The sequence below is a fragment of the Vombatus ursinus genome, unplaced genomic scaffold (assembly GCF_900497805.2).
Source record: "Vombatus ursinus unplaced genomic scaffold, bare-nosed wombat genome assembly UNPS02012319.1, whole genome shotgun sequence".
NCBI lineage: Eukaryota > Metazoa > Chordata > Mammalia > Diprotodontia > Vombatidae > Vombatus > Vombatus ursinus.
The window spans coordinates 2,138,242-2,159,622 of record NW_020952097.1 but is presented as its reverse complement, the minus strand read 5'-3'; the positions used below and the strand labels follow the sequence as shown (position 1 = coordinate 2,159,622).

Genomic DNA, 21,381 nt, shown 5'->3' with positions numbered 1-21,381 from the left:
CTTCCTCGCTCACCACCTCTCCATCTGCCCCCTCACCTCTGGGCAAACTTGGAGCCACTCTGGGCCTGGCTGCTTGTGCAGCTCCTATTGGGAAAACCAGGTGGAGGGGAGGTGGGGAGTCAGTGGGAAGGGGTGCCCAATGAAAACTGGAAATAATTGGCTACTTGGGTGGGATTAGGAAGCTTTAAAGAGAGGGCAGAGGTAAAACTAGACTTAGTTCTGGAAGTTCCCCAAGGGTCAGGCCATACCTGAGCCTCTGTCAGAGGGTGAGGGGGGGGCACAGCTGCGAAAGTCCTGTAGGCCTGCTTAACATTGACAGGGAATTTACTGGGGGAGGGTGGGGATGGAGGATAGGTACGAGGCTGTGGAGGACAGAAGGACAGAAGGAGAAAGGAACAGGCAAAATTGAACAGGGGTAAGGAAAAAGAAGAAAAAGGAAGCAGGTAATAAAAAGGAATATAGGAGTAGGAAGGGAAAGAGAAGGCAGAGGAAGAAAAAGACAGGATGAATAATAGGGTCATGAAAAATTGTTTCCTGAGCCCAAATCCATAGCCTGATTGAAGATTTCTATGATGCCTCTCTCCATGCCCCCTGTAAGTCATTCCCACAACACCTTACCCTCTCCAGCAAATCTCATCTCCAGCTGCGTTGTCCTTAGAAAAACGACTCCTCTGATCAGGCCCTGTCTCTACTCCCAGTTTCCTCTATTTTCCAAACATTCCTAGTTAAAGCTCTAATCCTTTCTTCAAATCATGTTCTCCTCCTCTCTCTCCCCACCACCTTCCAACCCAGAACCAAATTCCCAAGGCAAATGTCGAGTTCTTCATGCATCTATGCTAAACGGGGGTAGGGAATGGAGAGGAAAACCTTCCTCCCTCAGCATGATGTCTCCCATCCCCGACTGGTAGTGGGGGAAACTTACGGAGCTGGGGCTGTAGGCCCGGGGCAAGGGTGAAGACTGGAAGGGGTTAGGGCTGTCTCTACCGCCAGATGCAGTGGATCCCACTGGCCAAGGCCGAGGTTGGATTACCCCAGGTTTAGTCTGTATGGGTGGTAGTGAGGAAGAAAAGAGACACGGAGGGAGAAAAGAAAGGAGGGAGAAAGAGAAGTTGGAGTGAAAAGGAAAGGCTAGAAAGAGCAGGAGAGTATATGGTGGTGGGACACGATTTGAGCGACAGAAGAATGTAATATAGGAAGAAAGTGGGGAGAAAGGGAATAGGAGAAGTTGGAGAAACAGTGAGGAGCTGTCGAAGGCAACCCCAAAGCCTAGGGGCAGGGCAGAGGGCGGAAAGGACACTCACAGATTTGTGCTCCTCCTGGGAGGGCAGGAAGCTGATGGAGGCCTGAAACAAAGATAGAATTGGTAGGCTTCTCCTCCTTCAACGTGCCCCCCGCCCCAAGCTAGCAGCCAAAAGTGCAGCCAGCTTGCTCCCTTTCAGCTGTACCCTGTACCCACTGGGCAAAGTTAGGGTGGGGAATCCCAAGTCACATCTTCCTTGCCCTCCCCACAGCTCCACTAATAAAGGGGCTGGAAAGGGATCATATTAGGCTCAGAAGGGAGGCCCTGGCCTACCCCAAGACCTCAGGGGCCAAGCCCCAAAGCACATGCCTTGCTAGTAGCTCTTCCCAATCAAGTGCCAGAAGGAGAAAGAGGAAGACACACAGACAGAGGCAGGGACAGAGAGGCACTGGAGACCATGTGGCAGAGGGAAGGCCAAGCAGAAGGAGCTGCAGCACATGAGACACTTACAAAGCGGGTCTCCCTGCCCACCAGGTGGAAGGGTCGGGGGGAGGCAGGTGGCTGAGGGCACCAGAAACAGGTACAGAGGGATCCATGGGAGAGAGAGAAGAGATCAGAGGGGCTCCTCCCTATGAATCACAGGGTCCCAACTAAGAGAGGCCAGAAGGTATAGAGCTATTTGGGAATTGTCTAACTGATCCTTGCTACTACCTGTTCAAGGTAGATCTTCAAGACTAATCTCAACTCAGTCTTTCTTAGGCTCTGCCTCCCAATGGCTCAGCTTCACTCCCACCCTCCAGACCACCAGAACAACTCCCTCAAGACAATCCCACTGGTTCATCTCTCATAGGGGCACTTGGGGACTAGCTATAGAGGCCACAAGTGGCTTCCCTGTTACCTTAGATTAGGGGCACTCCCAAACACCCTTATTTCCCTTCAGAACCTGCTAAGGAGCTATGAAAATTTTGTTGCCCTCTCAAGAGAGCAGCCTGAACATGGCCATCAAGGACTCACCCTGAGGAAGATGAGAAATGTAAGAAGGATTAGGAGAAAAAGGCATACCCATGAAGCCAGAGCCCAGGAAAAGGCTTGAAGGGCTTAGCGGGATAGGAATAAATGCTTAGGGTCTGGCTTAACTGCCAATACGGGTCCTAAGTCTTGGGTTTTGGTAAGCAAGTGCGTATTTCCCTTAGAACTACTCTCTGAAGGGACCAGAGGTTACTTAATCCAACTTCCTATCCACGGCAGAATACATTCCTGGCAGGTACTGAGCTAGTCTTCACTTGAAAAACTCCAGTGACTGGGAGTTCATGACCCCACAAGGCAGTCCATTCTATTTCTGCTCTAAATGTAACAAGTTGTTCCTTATGTCAAACCAATCTCTACTTCTCAGGCACCTTCTGCCCTTGTTCTTAGTTCTCCAGGAAGCAGCCTCTTTATGGTTTTATTACTGTTAATTATATTCCCTCCTCTCAGTTTGGGTCCTCCTCCCTGAATGAGGAAGCCTAATCTTTTTAGTTCATCTTCATAAGACAAAACCAGTTCAACCAAGAGGATTCATGCTTTGGATAAGGTTTGGACTACAGAACATCTGAGGTCTCTGACTTTATCATTGGGGTTATGTAAACTGCCCCTTTCCCACTGTTTTGTCTCTAGTTAGGTATGGTAGCCAGACTAGCAACCCACACTCCAGGGAAGAAATTTTTAAGTCTGGTCTCAGTCCCTTCCTGAGAAGGCCTAGCTCTTTGCTGGCCATTTGGACCCATAAGCCCATGTGCCAATGTCTCTAATGATTCTCAGGTTCCTACATAACTAAAGTTTAATAACTCATCCTCAAATGTATCACTTTACACTAGCTGTCTTGCCTCTCTCCGACCTCCTTATGACAGTTCTCACTACCATCTGTCCCACTATCCATGAGTTCATAGCCATCTGTACCCATGGAGGCCTTGATGTGTACTACTTCTCCCCAATCATTTATAAAAATGCTAAGAGAGACCAATCCTCACAGTAATCCTGAGACACCCATCCTACTGCTCACAATTATCCATCCAAAGATGTTCCCATTCACTCCTAGACTTTGCTTCTTTAGGGAAGGCTCTGTGACAGATAGTATATCCCCTACTCCTGGTGCCATGATGTTCACCTTTGATGTAGAATTCCATCAAAGGCTTTTGGAAAGTCTGTATGGATTATAGCCACTGGTTCCTGTCTTGTTCATGTAACTTTTTAGCTTCAAGAGAGTGCTAAGAGATCAGTCAGGAAAAGACATCTGTGCCCCTTTGGCAAGGCCATCTGTAAGGACAGGTTCCATATTTTGGCTGGTGGTTCCATAGTTTCATCCCTGAGTTTTTTGGTTTTTTTTTCCAAATTTCTGACACTGGTGTCACACAGTTGAGGGAATTTATTTAAGTTATATAGCTAAGTTAGATCTGGAATGAACCATGCCCTTAGAAATGGTTGACATGAAACATGACCTAGGTGTTCACAAGGGGGTGCAGGAAACTCTCTGACATCATCTTCACTAAAGTCAAACACAAAAATTTCAGTCATGCCATCCCTTTCTAATTCCTAAGCCCACCTTGGGCAAAGGGTCAGTACTAAGGGGTCTATTCCACAGATTTTCTAACTGACTTCCTCCTTTTTCCAGCTAATACTATAAAAAGTCTCCTTTTACTGGTTTTGGAGTTGCTTGTAAAGTCCTCCTCACACTTGCTGGCTTGATCTGCCCTAGCCTACTTAATTTAAGTTATCCTTTCCTAATCCATCCTCTGAGAGACTCCTTCTCAACTTATTCTCTTCACTTGGATAATAATGACATTCTATGAAGTGAACTTTTCTTCAGGTGGTCTCTGACTTTGCCAGTAGGTGTGTTCTTCCCTGGCCTAGTCTCTACATAGACGTCTATCCTCAAGCTACCCGAGTAAGGTCTTTATAAATGGCCTCCTCCCATCTACCCAAGGTCATAGCCTCATGGGCCCTATTTATATACTTCGCTCTGCCCCTGTCTCCCCTATGGCTGTTATTGGTCTGACCCCTTTCAGCCACAAGGGTGGGTGTGATGTTAATTGCTTTACCTAAGGCAGTGTCAATGAATGGATTTCTTTTAGCCTGAGGCTTGACCTCAAGAACCACTTTGGCTTCTGACATTCCTCTCTACAGACAAGGTCATAGCATATCCTCCCTACAGTCAGTCATCTTTAAGGACAAAAAGCTGGTCCTTTATTGAACGCTTGGTCCTTGTGCCTTTCCCGAATTATCCTTACCATTACTTTCTACAGTCAAAGATTATTAGTTTCTGATCCCTAATGGGCTATACAAAGATTATTTTTTAATATGATAATTATTAAAGGCACAACTCAAGATACTTTTCTTCTATTAAGCCTTGCCTGATTAATCTCAAAGTAGATTTCCCACTTATTCTGAATGGTTCATTGTAGTATAGGGGAAAGAGGCCTGAGAGTAGGTTTCAACTCTCCTACTTAATGACTTGTGTAAAGCTTAGGCTTCAACGCTATTCTCTAAGTGTCAGTTTCTCTCATCTGTAATACTTGTGCTACCTACTTGTGCTGGGAAATGTTTAACAAATGACTCTCTGGGGAAAAATTGTAGGCAGGGCACACTTTTAGATTTAATCTGCATTATTAAAAATTTTATGTCTTGATGATCAACAAAACAATAAATCAAGTCCCAATTTGTAACACTTTGCTATTTCCCAGATATAAATACTCATAATGAAAGTTTAACATGCCTCAGGTGACTCAGGAGAAGTTGGCTCTAGCACACCCCTGACTACCTAACTACCTGAGACACAGTGAGGATTGAATGACTTAATGGCTATCCAGTAAAGCACCATAGAATATAAACTTCAACTACTTGTTCTTTTCATTCACTGACTTGTGGCCTTCAAACATCCCCTAGTGGTTCTCTACCTCACTGGCTCACAAAATTACACCTTGTTCATAATCTATGATTCTCTCTCCCTCTTTTTTTCAAGGCAATTGGGGTTAAGTGACTTGCCCAGGGTCACACAGCTAGTAAGTGTCAAGTGTCTGGTCTGAGACCAGATTTGAACTCGGGTCCTCCTGACTCCAGGGCCAGTGCTCCATCCATTTCGTCACCTAGCTGCCCTAAAATCTATGACTCTCAAATTGCACTCTTTTTTGTTATTTTGCCTTTCTGTTTTATTCACATGTATTTTCTCTTTGTCCTTATGACCTGTGGTCCCCTTGACCTATTCTCCCAGTCCATCTATCTCCCCCACTCTGACTTTACACTCCTTGATCCCATGGATCAATCACTTTAAAGATTCACTAGCCAGCACTTTAGAACCTTTGCTCAGAAGATCTTCTACTGCCCCTACATATAAACCCCTTGCTAATCCTCCGTCATTCAGTTTCTCCCTCCTTCTGGACTGTCACACTAAAGAAAGTTACAAAATTTACCTGATTTCGTTCATTACAAATTTATGTTGTATATCCTCAGTGGGGTCACTGCTGCTTGACAATCTTTTTACTTGACAATCTCACTGATGAAAACCTCACCCCCATAGTGGCTATTACTAATCTTACCTTCTCAGCTCCACTTGTGCCCTGATTCTGTCAGACCTAACCCCTCCATCATCCTCTCCTCCACCAATGCATGTGCAAATAATGACATGCTCCTTTTCTGGAAGGCAGAGGTCTTAAGAGGTCTACAGCCCCTCCCTAAATGCTCAAAAAAGCAGCATCTACTCTTACCTGCTTTTCATCTCATCAAAGAAAAGGAAAGATACCTCCTTGTCATTAAGGCTAATGTCTCTACTTGTGTCCTTGATTCTACTCCCTCCTGGCTCTTCCAGCATCTTGCTTCAACATGCACTCTCTCTCTCAAGGGTAGTATTCAATCCCTCCCTCTCCAATGACTCTTTCCCATTCTCTGGCACATATATTCTGGCCTCTCTAGTTCAAAAGAGCCATTCATTCTTTTACCCTTTGTAAAATCAGAGAATCACCCTTGGATTCCACCAAACTGCCATTTCACTTGTCTCTTCTTCACAACTAAAACTTCTGGAAAGTTCTACCTTTGTCATCCCACCTGCTCAATCTCATGCTCTCCTGTTTTTGCTTCCAACCTTCAATTAAAACTGATCTTTCCAAGTTTACAATGACCTTTTTTGATTTCTCTGAAACACTGGATGCTATGAGCTACCTCTTCCTGCTACAGAATCTCTCAAGCTAAGAAAGTGCTTTTCTGGTTTTCCTCTTGCCTCCAGCTGTTCCCACCTTCTCTTCCCTTATCTTCTGTCCAATCTCCTATAAGGCAGGTGCTTCCCTAATGATCTGCACTTGTCCCTCTCTCTTCTTTTCGGGGGCAATCTCATTCACTCCTATAAATTCAATGACCATCTCTATGAAGGTAAACTCAAGGAACAATTCAAGATCTACCCCATTTATATTTGCCACTCTAACATTGATTCTGAGCTCTAAGTCTGTAGCTATAACTGAAACACAGAAACTCAGCATTGGAAGAGGACTCAGAGATTATCTAGCCCAACCCATACCTGAATAGGAATTTTCTCTACTACTTCTCCAACTGCTTGTTGGTGATCCAGCCTCTGTAGGCTGGTGCAGTGGATAGAAAGGTCAGACTTGGAGTCAGGAACACTTGAATTCAAATCCTGCCTCAGACACTTCTTAGCTGTAGGACCCTAGAAAAGTTACTTCAACCTCTTTCAACCTCAATTTCCTCATTGGTAAAATGGGGATAATAACAGCACCTACCTACCTCACAAGGTTGTTATATGGCTCAAACGACATATATAAAGTGCTATATAAATGCTAGGTAATATTATTATTATCATTATTATTATTTAAAGATCTCAAATGAAGAGGAACTGCCTATATAAGACATCTCCACCTATACCTTTAACCCAACACATTCCTCTTTACCCCCTAAAATTGCTCCTCCTTCCAACTTCACAATTTTTGTAATCATTCAAGTTGAAAATCTTGGGGTACCTCTCTGAGCCTCAGTTTATAAAATGAGGGGACAAACTCGATGATATGTACATGTATTGTTCCTTTCAAAATTATGATCTTTGACTCCTCTCTTCCCCTTAACTCTCAATTCCAATCAATTACCCAAATCTTCCAATTCTACCTCTTTAACCCCTCTTGAATCCACCTTGATTTTCCCTATTTCCACTGCGACCATCCTGGTAAAGGTCCTCATTTATCTAGTATTGTCTCCCAACAGCTCTTCCTGCCTCTACTCTATGTCCCTCTTTTCCCCTCCCCAATCCATGCTTCATAATTGCTACCAGCCTTATCTTTTTTATGCACAGATGTGATTAGCACATTAACCTCCTTAATCCAATTTAACATTTATTATTTAAACACGTAATATGTTCAAGATAGTGTACTAAGTACTTGATATAAAGAGAAAAAAAAAACAAATCTCATCCATCTCAAGGAATTTTACAGCATATTAAAATCTTCAATGGCTTCCAACTGCCTATTAAGTAATGGTCAAACTCGTTTGTCATAGAAGGTGGCAGGCGCCAGGCAACTCAAATCACCATCACTTTGACCACCATCTCCCTTTAGACCATACTGGACCCTGAAACCCAAAAGCCTTTGGAAGATGAGTATCATTCAAACCACCAGACCTGCTTCCAACCCGTTCCTGGATTCGATCACTGAGAGAAGGAATCGTTATTGAGAAGGGGCCCAGCTTCCTTATCACTCTCAGGAACAACTGCTGACCAACTGCCATCAAGAAGCAGATAAGCATAGGAGATGGGGGGGGGCAGCAACCCCCCTCCCCTCTTCCCAATCACCACTTCTGCTCCCAGTCTGGCCATCACAGCCATCCTCTAGCAAAGTAACTCTTGTGGAGAAGGGGATAGCTATCTGCACCAACTAACCAACTCACACGGCAAGCAAGCCAAAACATTACCACTACCTTGGCCACCATCTTGCCCTCTATTGCATATTCTCAATTTATTCTGTATAGAGGCCGTCCTAAAAGCCTTAGTGCAGTTAAAAGACTTTTGGGACACACTGTATATCTTATCTGTAACAGAGTTGTTTGCATATTATTTCCCCCATTAGAGTAGGGAACTTCTTGAAAGCAGAGACTGGTTTTTTTGCCTTTTTTTGTTATCTCCAGCACTTAACACAGTTCCTGAAACACTACAAGTACTTAATAAAAGACTGTTGACTGACTGAACCCAAGAACCTTGGGAATAGCAATAGCAATGCTTCTATCCTGTGTCTGCTGTCATCATCCTGGGAAACAATACCTCTGGAGATGCAGATGGGCAACTGCTCCTGCAGATGCTACAGCCATAGCTACTGAAGACCCTGAAAGGAAAGTTCTTGCCACCAAAGCCTTGGTGCTGTCAAATGGTTTAGCATTAGAAACGGATAGGATTTGAGGCATGACCATTTGTTGTACTTCAAGGACCAGGGGACCTCTCCATCTGATCTGCAGCTGAAACCTTCCATGCGTGTTGTCTCCCCTTCAGAATGTGAGCTCCCTGAGAGCAGACACTGTCTTGCTTTTCTATTTGTATCCTCTGTGATTAGCATGGTGCTTTGCACACAATTCAAGACCCTTTGAAATCTTGTGCGAAACTATTCTTTCAACAGTTGCTCCTATTACTTTTCTGTACATTAGGAGCTGATGTCACCTCTGCACCATGTGCAGATGACTTCCAGATCTTAATTTCCAGCGCTTGTCTCTCTCCTGAATTCCAATCTCTCATCACTAGTTGCCTCCTACATATTTTGAACTGGGTATCCTCTAGGGAGTCAGGTTGAAATGCAGCATCTGTCACTTGTGCCCTCTCTGGGTCTTTCCTTGTCTATTCAATCTAGGGCTGGCCTACAGGAACTCTGAGGTCCCTTCAAGGCTCAACTCAAGTACCGCCTCCTCCCGATTCCCTCAGCTGCTAGTCTCCCCACTCATCTCCCTAATACTGTGTATTCTGCATACACTCAGCATTTAATTATTGTGAACATGTTCTATTCTACCAGTTCCATGTAGGGCAGGGATTGCCTCACTTTTCTAGTTGTACCTCCTGCACTGGCACATAGCAAGCATTGGTTGATTAATCCTATAATCCAATAAGCTGGACTACTTTCTTATTCACCAAACATGCCCTGTGTTTTCCCACCTCTAGCTTTATGCCTGCACTGTTCCCTATGCCTATGTAGCCAGTTCTCACTTAATGTAAGTGGAACATTCTGTAGACCTTCCCCTCCCCTCACGGGGCTCTGTGTGCCTTCCACCCCACCCCACTGAAGCAGCTTCTGCAGGGCTGCAAAGGTGCTGCTGTCACTGCCGTCGCAGCTGCCTGCCAGGAGCAGGACCCTGCCGCTAGCCTGCTAGGGAGGCAAATTTGCATAAAGAATTCTGAAAGAAATCTGCATTCCAAAAATAACCTATGTTACTTTACTGTACAGTATTGTATTGTCTCTCTCTCTCCACTCTTTGCCCTTGGCTTGGTGCTCCACAGCCTCTCCCCCTTCCCATTCCCCAATAAAAAAAACCTCTCCAAGTGAAAGCAGAACCACCACCACCATCGCAGGGGTGCTTGGCGTGAGACCTCCAGCACTGAAAGAGTAGACCTTTGCTGCCATCTGCTTACCCACTCTCATATCTGCCTTCTGTCAGTCAGCCCTCTGGTACCACATGTCTGTCCCCAACCCCCACATGTCCCTTGAACTGTGTACAGCCCCCCTTTTGCCTTCTTCCCTCCTACCCTTCCCCACCTCCTTGGGCAAATTAACTTTATGTAAAAAGGGCTTTAAGTAAAACAAGGACTGTCTATGATTCCCCATATCCTTTGCCTACTGAATCCCTGACCCACTGAAATGCCACCTCTTCCAGACGAGCTTCCTTGATCTCCCCATTGGCAACAATGTTCTTCAAACTGTATACAGCATTTTGTACTTTTCTAAGGAACTTTTCAAGAAGTAACTATCTAACTAATCGCCGTCAGTCTCCTTCATCACCCTCCACCCCAAAAGCTCTTTCCTGGACCCTCTTCTTTTTATATATTCTCTCTACCTCAGTGGTCTCATCAATTTCCACGAATTCAATTATCATCATGATACAGAGGATTCCTAGATCTACATATCCAGCTCTTATCTCTCTCCTGGACTGCACTCCCAAATCACCAATTACTTGTTGAATATCTCTAATTGGAGATTAAATTAAATTGCACCATGGGCATTTTAAGCTTAACATGTTCAAAATGAAACTCATCAACTTCCTCCGCTAACCCAGCCTTTACAAACTTCTCCTTTCCTCGGAGCAGCACCATTCTTCCAGTTACACAAGTGTGCAATGAAGCGATCCTTAACTCTCCTCTCCTGATATCTAATCAGCTGTCACACCTTGTTAATTCTATCTCCATAATATTTCTACATTTATTGTTCTCTAGCCCCATACATGGCCACCACCCTAGTTCAGACCCTTAGAATAGCCTAGTTGGTCTCCCTGCTTCCAGTACTCCCCTTTGACCTACTCTCCACAGAACTGCCAAAACAGTCTCACTGAAGGACAAGTCAGCATGTCGTACTCCTCTGTTCAAAAGTCTCCAGTGGCTCCCTATTGCTTCTGGAATAAAACAGAATCCTCAACCTGCCACATAAAGACCATCTCCATCAGGTGGCTCTAGACCAATACTATTCCCTTTCACATACTCCACACTCCAGACAAACCAGCCAAGTCAATATTCACTGAACTTGGGAATCCATCTCCCGACTCTGTGCCTTTGCATAGACTGGCCCCTGTGCTTGGAATGGACTCTCTCTTCCCCTTCACCATTCAGAATCCCTAAGGCCCAGGTCAGGGGTGCCCCTAGGAAAAGGTATCCCTGGTATGCCCAGGTTGTTAGTGTTCCTAACTCCTCAAATTATCCAGTATTGACTTCTCTTCTGTCTCTATATGTAGGGTAGCTTGTGCATACAGCCTTGACACTGTCAATGCTTCATAGGTGTTTGTGGAAGTGACACGAAGACTGTGCCTTTTCAGGACCTATGCTTATCTCACCCTTCTGAACTGTGAGTAACTGCACGAGAGCAAGGCTCCTGCCTTACCAAATCTCTTTATCTCCCTCAACACCACAGCCCAGTGTTCTGCACACAGTAGGCCCTCAGTACAGGCGTGCTGAAGGGAGTTTCACAGGTGTGGGCAACTGGAAGTTACTTAATGCCTGTTCTGTCATTCCAATCACATCAGGATTTCCTGAAGGGAAAGGGGCAGATCTCTGCCATCACACCCAGGGCTCCTGAAGATCGAGGGGTCTTGATTAAAGATGAGTTCAACTGACAGACCCTAGTCAGGAAAAAAGATTCTCCTGCCAGGCTCTCCCTCCCACTACTGTAGACTCTTCACTCCAATATCGTCTCCTGGTCTCATCCCCCACTGAAACTCACCTGTTGGCTACTAGGAGAACGGGGGGCATCAAGAGGGTTTCCTATGGCCCCTGGAGAAACCTAGAAGAGAAAAGGAGACCAGGTAGTGAGGTAATGGAAGGGAAAAGAGAGAGACAGGAGGATGGACACACAAAGAGTCATTATAATTTTGTCAGGTCCATAGGGGATATGTCGATGCATATGTATAAATGTCTATGCATATATCAATATATGTCTTTATGGGTATGGACTTAAAAGGTTAGGACAGAGAAAAGTATAGGAAGTTGGAGGGGGTGAAGGGTCAAGAGCAGGCTAAGAGATTTGGGGATGGGACAGAAAAGTTTTAAGTACCCTCTGTAGATGTCCTTATTGATAATAGGGAAACAAATGAACAGCAGGAAAAAAGATACTGTGAGACCTACAGATGAGGGAAGGTGTTGAGAGGTCATAGCTAGAGGCCCCCAGTTTTTCTCCTTCCTCCAGCCCCTTTTGTAGGGCTGGAAATTAGGGATCATAATTAGTGCCTCTTACACTCACGCTAGTCCCCAGCCCAAGTTCCCAGGTTAGTCTCCATGACACAGTTATTGGGGTAAGGGTGAAGGGCTCGCTTGCCTTGGGGATGCAGAGGCTGGTCTTCAGCACCCCTCCCTGGCCATATCCCAGGGGAGGGCCCCCTAGGCATGATGTTCCCCGGTTGGCCAGCACAAAAGGGTTCTCCCCAAACGGAATTGACTTGGAATCCACCAGGCTCTCCCCCTCCCCCAAGGGCTCTTCTGGACTTCTTGGGGAGGCACCCATGACTGGGGTAAACCCAGTGGGGCCCTTGCTAGGTTGGGTCAAGGCTGAGACCTCTGAGCTGCCCTCAGCTCTGTGCAGGCCTGCTGGGGCTCTGTCCATCGCGCTGGGCTTGGGCTCCCAGAGATTGTCACGCAGGAGAGAGGAAAACTGGAGCTTCACATAAGAGAGAGAGATGGAAGACAGACCAACAGAGATGGGACACACAGAAAAAGGAGAACAAGTGAGGAAGGGAGATGGAAGAAGAGTTGAGGAAAGATGATGGATACAGTGCAATAAGGCCCAAAACAATGCTCCCTTCCCCTGGTATCAGTCTCCTGATTCAGCCAGCTGAGCAGCCTACCTCTGTCCAGGTTATCAAGAGATGGTTTGGAAAGGCCATGGTTAACCTTCAACATATTGTTTTTGAAGGTTAGAGACATCCTTAAAGTCTTCTCAACTGTACCCTGGAACTCAATAATTTATCAAAATTCTATTTTAATCTATATTTCCGGCTTGGTACAACTTCTGGGGCTACTACTTGTTATAAGACTTTTTTGTCTTATGTCCTACCTAAGACCCTCTCTCAGGCTCCCATAATCTACTGTCTGCATTCTGATCCATTAGTACATGTTTACTCTATTTTAGGAATTTAATGACTTGTATCTTGTTCTTTCTTAGCCTTCAACTTCCCAAAATTAAAAGGCTTGGGCTTTCACCTTGTCTTCAACAATCTTCCCTCATTCCTATTCTCTTGTCCTTTTCTGAACCTTCTTTGGCCTTGTTATGTCTTGAATGATGTCTACCAATCAGACTTGCACTTTGGGCTATATGAGGCTGAGAAGTTGAACATTAGCACTCCTATTCCTAGCCCTTGCTGATACTGGTCACCTAACCACTACATTCTTAGCACATGTCCTCAGGGGACAGCCACGAAACTGGAAGGGTCTGTAAAGGCCATCCAAGACCTGAACAAGAATCTGTTCTCTAACAGATTTCAGTTTACAGCGATTGTTAGGCCCTTTTCCTATGGTAGTCTCTGTGAGTTCAAAGTCCAGAAGCCTAGAATTTGAATGCCTTCTTCTCAAACATCATTCTACGTTTGCTCATACTAACACTCCCCTGTCCCCATGTGCAGCTTCAAGAGTTCTCAGTGCAGTCTGTTCTATTACAGCAATATTTCACTCTCCACCAGAGCTATGAATCATTTGCAACCCTGGCTATTTCAGTGTACAGTTTCTCTTCTAGATAATTTTTTTTAAAATGTTAGCTAGGATCTGTCCTTGAACACCTATCTCTGGAAGACCTTCCCCACTAACCACAATTCTCCATCTATGGACATACAAGTTTTAAAAACAACACCTCTTTTATGTTACTGCCTTTGGAGGCTTTGAACCTTCACTATAACAGTTGACTTAAATTATCACATAAATAACAATGGGCCATGAAAAAAAATTTTCTGTGACTAAAAATGTACATTCATTAAAAAAAATGACCAAGTATGTCTGGTTCTGTCCTCCCCTTGTTGGGCCCTGGACAGCTGCCTGTCTTGTCTCTCTGGAGTCCTTGCTCCAAGCATCATCTCCAGCAGGAGGCACGCTGGCTATGTGCCAGGCCTCCTCAACAGTGCGGGTTTTGTCAGGACACATCACACATTTTCAACAAGCCTTCCCCAATTTCACCCTTGAATTCCTTTGAAACTTTCCAATGTTGTCCAGGAGAATTTCCTGGTATCTAATGTGTTAATTAGGTCTAGAATATGTTGCATAGTTACCACTGCCTGATCTATTATTGCTGACTCAGCTGCTCTTCTAAAAGGCAGTTTAGAAGGAAGACTCTCCCTGATACCTTCCCTCTGTAAAGACCAGGGCACAGACGTGATTGAGCCTGCTGTAGGAAATCTCCTTTCCCATTCATGAGCCCACCTGGGGCAGTACTCCCAAATGGCCTGTTTCAAATCTCTTGAGGGCTTCTTCCTTTTGATCAGCTTATTTATAGCCCCTCTTTCTGATGGCTTTGGGGTCCTGTTCAAGGTCCTCCTCAAAATCTTTGTGTTATTACCACCAGAAACATGGAAAAAGGGGTAAGTAGGATAAAGGACAGGGAAGAGAAAGGAATGGGAGAAAATGATCAAAGGGGAAGAAGGAATGAGTTTAAGAAGGGAGATAAGGGAATAGTGCAGAAAGATTGGGAAAAGGAGAGAGGAATATGAGGGAGAATGGGAAACATATAGGATCAGGAAGAGTGATGGGAAGGGGTCAGTACCAAAATTAAATCCCTACCTTCTTTGCCCTAGAAGGCATCAGAACCTTGCTTATGTCCCCTGTACACTTCCCACTTTTCCCTCTTCCCTTCATGCACCTTCTTTTACAACCCACCTTTAAATTGACCTTCCTCCCTGCACCCTATTGTACAGGTATACCCATAAAATCCTCCCCTAAACTAAGTCTCAGCAGAGCCCCCCCCAAAAGAGCTGTAGTCTCCTCACCTCCTCTGGAGAACACTGGTCTCCAGGACTAGAGCTGCCCTGGGCTATACCCCTTTCACCAGCCCTTCAACATTCCTGAGGGTCCTGGGCTTCCCAGCTGTTGGCCTGCCCTTGGTCACACCCACCCAGCTGGCTATTTTTATCTGCTGGGGGGAGGGGAGAGGAAAAAAATGAGGAAGGAACAGAGCTGTGGGAGAGACCCTATATGGAAGGAGAGGCATTGAGAACTGAGGGAAAGACTAATGGACAAAGGCACATTTGGGAAAATGGAGGTAAAACCCTATAACATTTAATACCACTGACTCTTCTTGAAACTTTTTCTCTTCAATCTCTATAATATACTGTCCTAGCTTTCTCTGACCTCCCTGACTCCTCTTTTCCTGATACACCTTTCTTCTTCCAACCTCTAGGTCAAGTTAGGACATATGGTCACATCCTAACAGTCTCTAAACCCTTTGCTATTCTCTCAACTTTTACCTTTAGCAAGTAATTCACCATTATACATCACTAGCCCTGACTACTCTTCTAAATGTCAAGGCTACTGCATAGCTTAGTTGCTCCAGCAAATCTATTTATTAAATTTCTTCCTAACTTGCCATTTCTGTTATCAGTGTATGCTAAACTAAACATCAAGGTCACCTGGGCTAACGCTGTCAGGAGTTCTCTTTGACTTCTCCTTAGCATCACAGGTTTAGAGCTGAATGGGAGGTCAATGGACCTGCCTGCCCATGGCCACACAGTTAGTGAGGAGGAGAGCTAGGGGTTGAGCTAAGCCAAGAAGGTGGCCTTCTACACCACTACGCCAGTCACCACGGCCTCCACGGTATTTCTAGCATTCATCCCTTCACCATCCATCTCTCTATCAAGTTTAAGGGACCTCCAGGAAAATGACTCAGTCTTATCTCACCTGGCACATCCCTACTGTCGGTTCCAGTGCTCTACATACTACATACAGGTGCTCTACATACTCTACATACAGGTACTTATTATAAGTTTATTGTTGCTGTACCCTCAGGGAACCCCTACCAGTGCCTCTAACCCAGACCATGGTACTAGCCTTCTAACCAGTCCCCTAACTCCAGTTCTCCTTCTTTCCAATTTATTTTAAAATAATATTTTTACCAGGCCACATCTGGTTAGAGCATCTATAATCAATCAACTAATACCTTCTATATGCCCAGTGTTTTACTGGGCTCCCCACTGCCTATCACAGATCAAATCCATATCCTTCCTCATCCTGGCATTTAAAGCTACTGGCAACCTGGGCCCAACCTACCTTTCTGGATATCTCTCCTCCTTGCCTCATACTCAACAACTTCACTGGTCAGTTTCCCCATTATCTCGTGAACATGCCCTGTGGATTCCTGACCTCACCTTTGCTCATATTATTCCTCCAGCTTGGAAAATCCTTCCTACTTCTAGCCATCCTATATCCTACCTATCCTTTAAGGCCCAACCCAAGCTTATCGCAACCCAGAAGCCTTTCCTAATTGGTTCTCCCAAACTCTTTGCAGCCGTTCAGCACTCACTGACATCGTCCGTCCCCCTACTCTATCACACTTTCTATTCACCCCCATACAGCTCACTGCAGAATTTAGGGAGAGGGAAAGATGGAGAAGGGGGGGGAGGGAGGAAGAGAGAGACAGGGAGAGGGAAAGGGGGAGGGAAAAAGGAAGGAGACATGGAGACAGAGGAAGAAGAAAAGAGGGAGGAGAGATAGAGAGGGGAAAAGAGGGAGGGGAGGGAGAGGAAGACAGAGACAGAGAGAGAGAGAGAGAGAGAGAGAGAGAGAGAGAGAAAGAGCGAGAGAGTGAGAGAGAGAGCATGAGAGAGTGAGAGAGAGTGCACAAGTGCTAAAGTACTGGAAAAGAAGGAGGGACAGTAATCACTCACCCTAGAATTGATTCTCTGGATACTGCTGCTCCCAGGCAAAGCAGCCAGGGTTCGGTAATCCAGCCTCAGAGGTTCTGGACTAAGAGTCTGCAAGAAAATCCAAAGAAAATATACCTGTGAAAAGGTACATGTGTCTATATGAGAAGGAGCATGTAACACTGACCAGAATGGTAAGAAGCTTAGAAACCTTGCAGTCTGAAGATTAAGGCAAAGGGGATGCTTGTGCACATGGGTTTCCCCAAAAGGGAAGTTCCTTGAAAGAAGAGGCTATTTCAATCTTGTCTTAATATGCCCAGATCTAGTATAATAGTTTTCTTGGAGCGAGCGCTTAGCAAATGTTTATTGAATTTAACTGAGAAGACTTGGTGGTGGTGAGGATGTGTATACATGACTGTTGTCTTCAAGTATCTGGTGGACTACCACGTCAAAGAGAGGTTAGAATTGCTCTGTTTGGCCTCAGAAGAATTAGGAGAAATAAGGAGAAGTTACAGAGTTTAACTCAATATAAGAAAGAACTTCCTAACAATTAGAGCTACTCAAAAATGGAATCGACGCTACCTTGTAGGCTAGTTAGTTCCTCCATTCCTGGAGGTCATCAAATAGAAGCTGGATGACCACTTGTCAGTAATGTCATCAAGGCAATTCCTTTCAGGTAAGAGTTGGATGCTGTATCTTCTAGAGTCCATTCCAACTATGAAATTCTGAGGTTCAGAGATCTTTTTATAACATATGTAGGTGTGTAAACAATGTTCATGAGCGTATGTATGTATGAAGGTTGAGGCCCAGGAACAGATCAGAATTTCTAGGAAGTCTTAGAGAGAACTGGCATCAATCCTTGGCCAGGCGCCAGCTGGTGTCTCCAGGACACAGGGGACATGTGAATGAATCTACTGAGCATGCTCTCTCACTCCCCTCTCTCTCTCTCCACACACACACACGTATGAATATGTATGTACTGACACACACATACATGTATATGTAGGTATGCATGTTTCCTCTTCCTCAAAGGCCTAAAGGCCACTTCCTTTTGCCTATTTCCTACCTATAGGTTCCTGTACCAATCCATGGCCATAGGATTTAGGCAGGAAGGGCATGAGAGCAGAGAGAAAGACAGAAAGACTGGAAGCCACGGGAAAGGGCAGAGCCTACAACAGCTATTCCTTGCCACCTGGAGCCCTTTGCGCGTGCGTGTGTGTGAGTGTGTGAGTGTGTGTGTGTGTGTGTGAGAGAGAGAGACAGAGAGACAGAGAGAAGGGAGAGGAGGGAGGGGAGGAAGGAGGGAGACAGAAAGAGTCAAACAGACAGACAGACAGACACAAACTAGAAGTCAAGGGAGAGGAACTGAGCTTGTGATTAGATGGCTCAGCATGCCCCAAACCAGCACTGACCATTGAAGCCAATACATTAGGAGGCTGAGGGAAAGGGTAATAAGAAGGGTAGGGAGGAGGGTGGAGAAGTTTCCTTCCCAAATAGCCTTGAGGATTTTACCTGTATCCATTGTGCTCATCATTGATTCCAAGTTTTCTTTTTTGAGGGTCTGTCTCCTAAGAGCAGCCATATGGATAACAACTAAACTCTGACCCAATACTCACCAACTCTTCAGGAAACCTCCTCACTCATGTCAGTCAGTGGGAGGAAGGGGGCCACCCAAGGAACCCTAGGGAGGCTTGACTATAGGGTACACTGACCTTGTCCAGGTCTTCAGGGCTCACATCTCGGTCAATGGATGAGATACTCTCCAGGCTGTTTTTGCGCCCAATACCAGCAGCAAAGGGGTTGGCAATGACACCTGGGGACATCTAGGGGAGGGGAAAGTAAAAAGTAAAGAAAGGATATGTGAGGACCCAGCTCCAGGAAGGGAGTCTGGTTTGTGACTGACCTCAAGTCAAAGTAGGTACCATACATAGATGTATTACTACAAGTGTGTAAACTCTGAGGAGGGCTGCCTTGTATTACCGGGTTAATTTTGATACCTTAAAATGTTCAGTCCTATTTAAGAAAAAAACAAAAACAAAAACTCACTGTTATAGCACTATTATATTAACAAAGCACTCATGACTACTCTCTGAGGTAGGTAATTCAAGTATTACCCCCATTTTGCAGATCAAAGGTTTAGTGTCTTGCCTAGGATCTCATGAAGTAGATAAGCAGCCCCCAGAATTCAAACTTAGGTCTCTTCTGACTCCATGCCTACTTTGTACATCTAATAACCTAATTCTGAACAGGGGCTCACAGGCCTCCCCAAACTGTACAAGGGGTCCTGACACAACCAAGGTTAGTAAGCTCAACCCCTTGATTTTACAGAGGAAGAAACTGAGACTCACGTAGCTCCAGGTTACAAAGCACACTGTGGTAGAGCTGAGTCTGAGCCCTAGGGCCAGGTGTTTCTTTGAAGCCTGTTTTTCACCCCACTTATATGCACCTTGGGGGTATGTTAGGCTACTTCTTCTCTACATGTGTACACAAGGAAAAAGGCTCTCTGAGGGAAGGGCTCCGGAACCTAGACTGTCTGGAACAGTGTCCTGTACACAGCAGATGCTTACTAAGTGTTCAATTTGAATTTGATGATAGAAATGACTTCAACAGCAGGAAGAGAACCTCCCAGAGCTACCGAAATACCTTCTGAGGCTGAGGACAGCCCAAGGGCGCTGAGCTCAGCCAACACCAAACTAAGAATCAAGGCCAAACTCTTCCTTTTCTGTCACTCCACATATCCATGCAGTTACCAAGTCTTTCCAATACTACTCTATAACACCTTCCACTTCCATCTCCTTCTCTCCACCAGGTCCAGGCCTTCATCACCTCTCACCTCAATTACTGCAACACCATCTGTACTGGGCTCTTGGTTTCCACTCTCCTCTTTTTTAATTCAGTCTCCCACAATAAACTTCCTGACCATGACAGCCCCAGCCTCAACCATCAGGGGCTCCCTCTCCTTTAAGATAAAATGCAAATTCCTCAGTTTGGTATTTAAAAGTCCTTCACAATCTGGCTCCAGTCTACCTTTCTAGAAATTACTCTCTATTTCAGCCAAACTGGCCTATTCTAATATTAGGGATCATTGGAAGCCAAACACTTGTGCAAGTAAATTGGAATCTGAATCAGTGAGTGGGCAGGCATCTGGGCTATCAATTAAGAATGTGGAACACTATATATGTTGAAGGCGGAACGCTGGGCCTGTGCCTATCTCATGAGCAAGCTGGGGGCTGCTGATCATGAGGATTTCGAGGACTATTCGAAGGCTCAGGTCACTAAGTAAGTAGCTGCCAGAGGTATTCTTTCCCCTGTTTTACAGACGAAAGATGGAAGCTCCTCAGAGAGGTTAAATGACCTGGCCATGCCACTTGGTCAGGTCCCCTCTAAGACCAAGGAGCCTCCTTTTCACGCTGGCACCTTTTGCCACTTTACTCTCCTAACCAACCTTCTCAGGCCCTCCAGGGGTTTTCTCCTCCATTAAAACAAACTCCCTGCAGGTAGGGACTTCTGCATTTATACTCAGTACTTAACACAGCTTAGCACACAGCTTAATAAAAATCCTTCCTCCCAAGTCACTGGTTGGGTGACTGACCTCAAGGGCTGCGGCAGCGACAGGGTCAAAGCCATCACAGACGAGCACTGTGAGGGTGTCTCCGACACCACGGAGTAGCTGCACCGCCTCAGTGTGCGTCAGGCCCAACAGGCTCTGCTGATTCACCTCGAGAAGCCGCATCCCCACTCGAAGACGGCCATCTCGCCCAGCAGCACCTGCTGGGCTCACCTAGGAGACAAGAAGAATAGAGGTTAGGGATATCAGGAAGATGAATGGAAAACCCAGCAGACTGCCAGGTCGGAGTGTCGATGGAAAAATGTTACAGCACATGATATTGGGAGAGAGTATCAGGCTCTGACATTAGGAAGCACAGGGCAAGAAACATCAATGTAAGAAGCAGATCTTGGGGGTGAAAGGGGACTCAGAGTAGATATAGCTGAAGATGGAAGGGGAACCTTACTCTAGGGTTTGGTGGCAAAGGGCAGGGTAAGAAATCTTGGAAACATTTGTTTTGGTGGACAATCTCTCTAGGCTCCAAGAGTTCTCACCTTGGAGATGAAGACACCTTCATCAGTGGGATCAAAGGGGTTCCCAGCATGACCTTTGGCCCCACCTCGTATGCTGATCCCCAGCTTCTCCCCAGGGGCCTTTTCAATGCAGATCTCCTAAAGGCAGTAGGGGTGAAAAAACAGAGAGGCCAAAAAAGCCATCTGTCACCATCAGCTCCTATACTACCACATCTCTCCAATCCCAAAAAATCTTCCTTTCACCCTCAAACTCAGCCCTCTGCCCCTGGTCCATTATAGCCTGGTTGAAGAGACATACCTTCATGCCTGGTGGGGGAGGATCCCTTCGCACCAGCAGACACAACTCAGGGGTAGGGCTGAGCAAGGCATTCACAGCTTCCTGGTGTGTAGCCCCTCGAACATCTTGCCCATTCACTGCCAGAATTCGATCACCCACACGCAGTCCACTTCTAGCAGCCAATCCCCGAGGAAGCACCTGGCAGAAACACAATACTAGAGGTACAAGGCAGTACAGGAAGTCC

At 45.6% G+C, this 21,381-nt stretch overlaps 1 protein-coding gene across 9 annotated transcripts in view; it reads right to left on the bottom strand.

Moving 5' to 3' along the window:
• Positions 1-21,381, bottom strand: part of SCRIB (scribble planar cell polarity protein) — a 72,261-nt gene that overhangs the window by 12,482 nt on the left and 38,398 nt on the right. For 5 of the 9 annotated variants that reach the window (XM_027857600.1, XM_027857604.1, XM_027857601.1 and 2 more), the window contains 9 exons: positions 21,159-21,335; positions 20,882-20,998; positions 20,373-20,561; positions 18,493-18,603; positions 16,805-16,891; positions 11,671-11,730; positions 1,302-1,343; positions 923-1,042; positions 249-362 (listed from right to left, as the gene is read on the bottom strand). In XM_027857600.1, coding sequence (XP_027713401.1) covers positions 249-362; positions 923-1,042; positions 1,302-1,343; positions 11,671-11,730; positions 16,805-16,891; positions 18,493-18,603; positions 20,373-20,561; positions 20,882-20,998; positions 21,159-21,335 — 1,017 coding nt within the window. The remainder of the gene's footprint in view (positions 1-248; positions 363-922; positions 1,043-1,301; positions 1,344-11,670; positions 11,731-16,804; positions 16,892-18,492; positions 18,604-20,372; positions 20,562-20,881; positions 20,999-21,158; positions 21,336-21,381) is intronic. The other 4 variants (XM_027857605.1, XM_027857607.1, XM_027857608.1 and 1 more) reach the window with 4 other exon arrangements.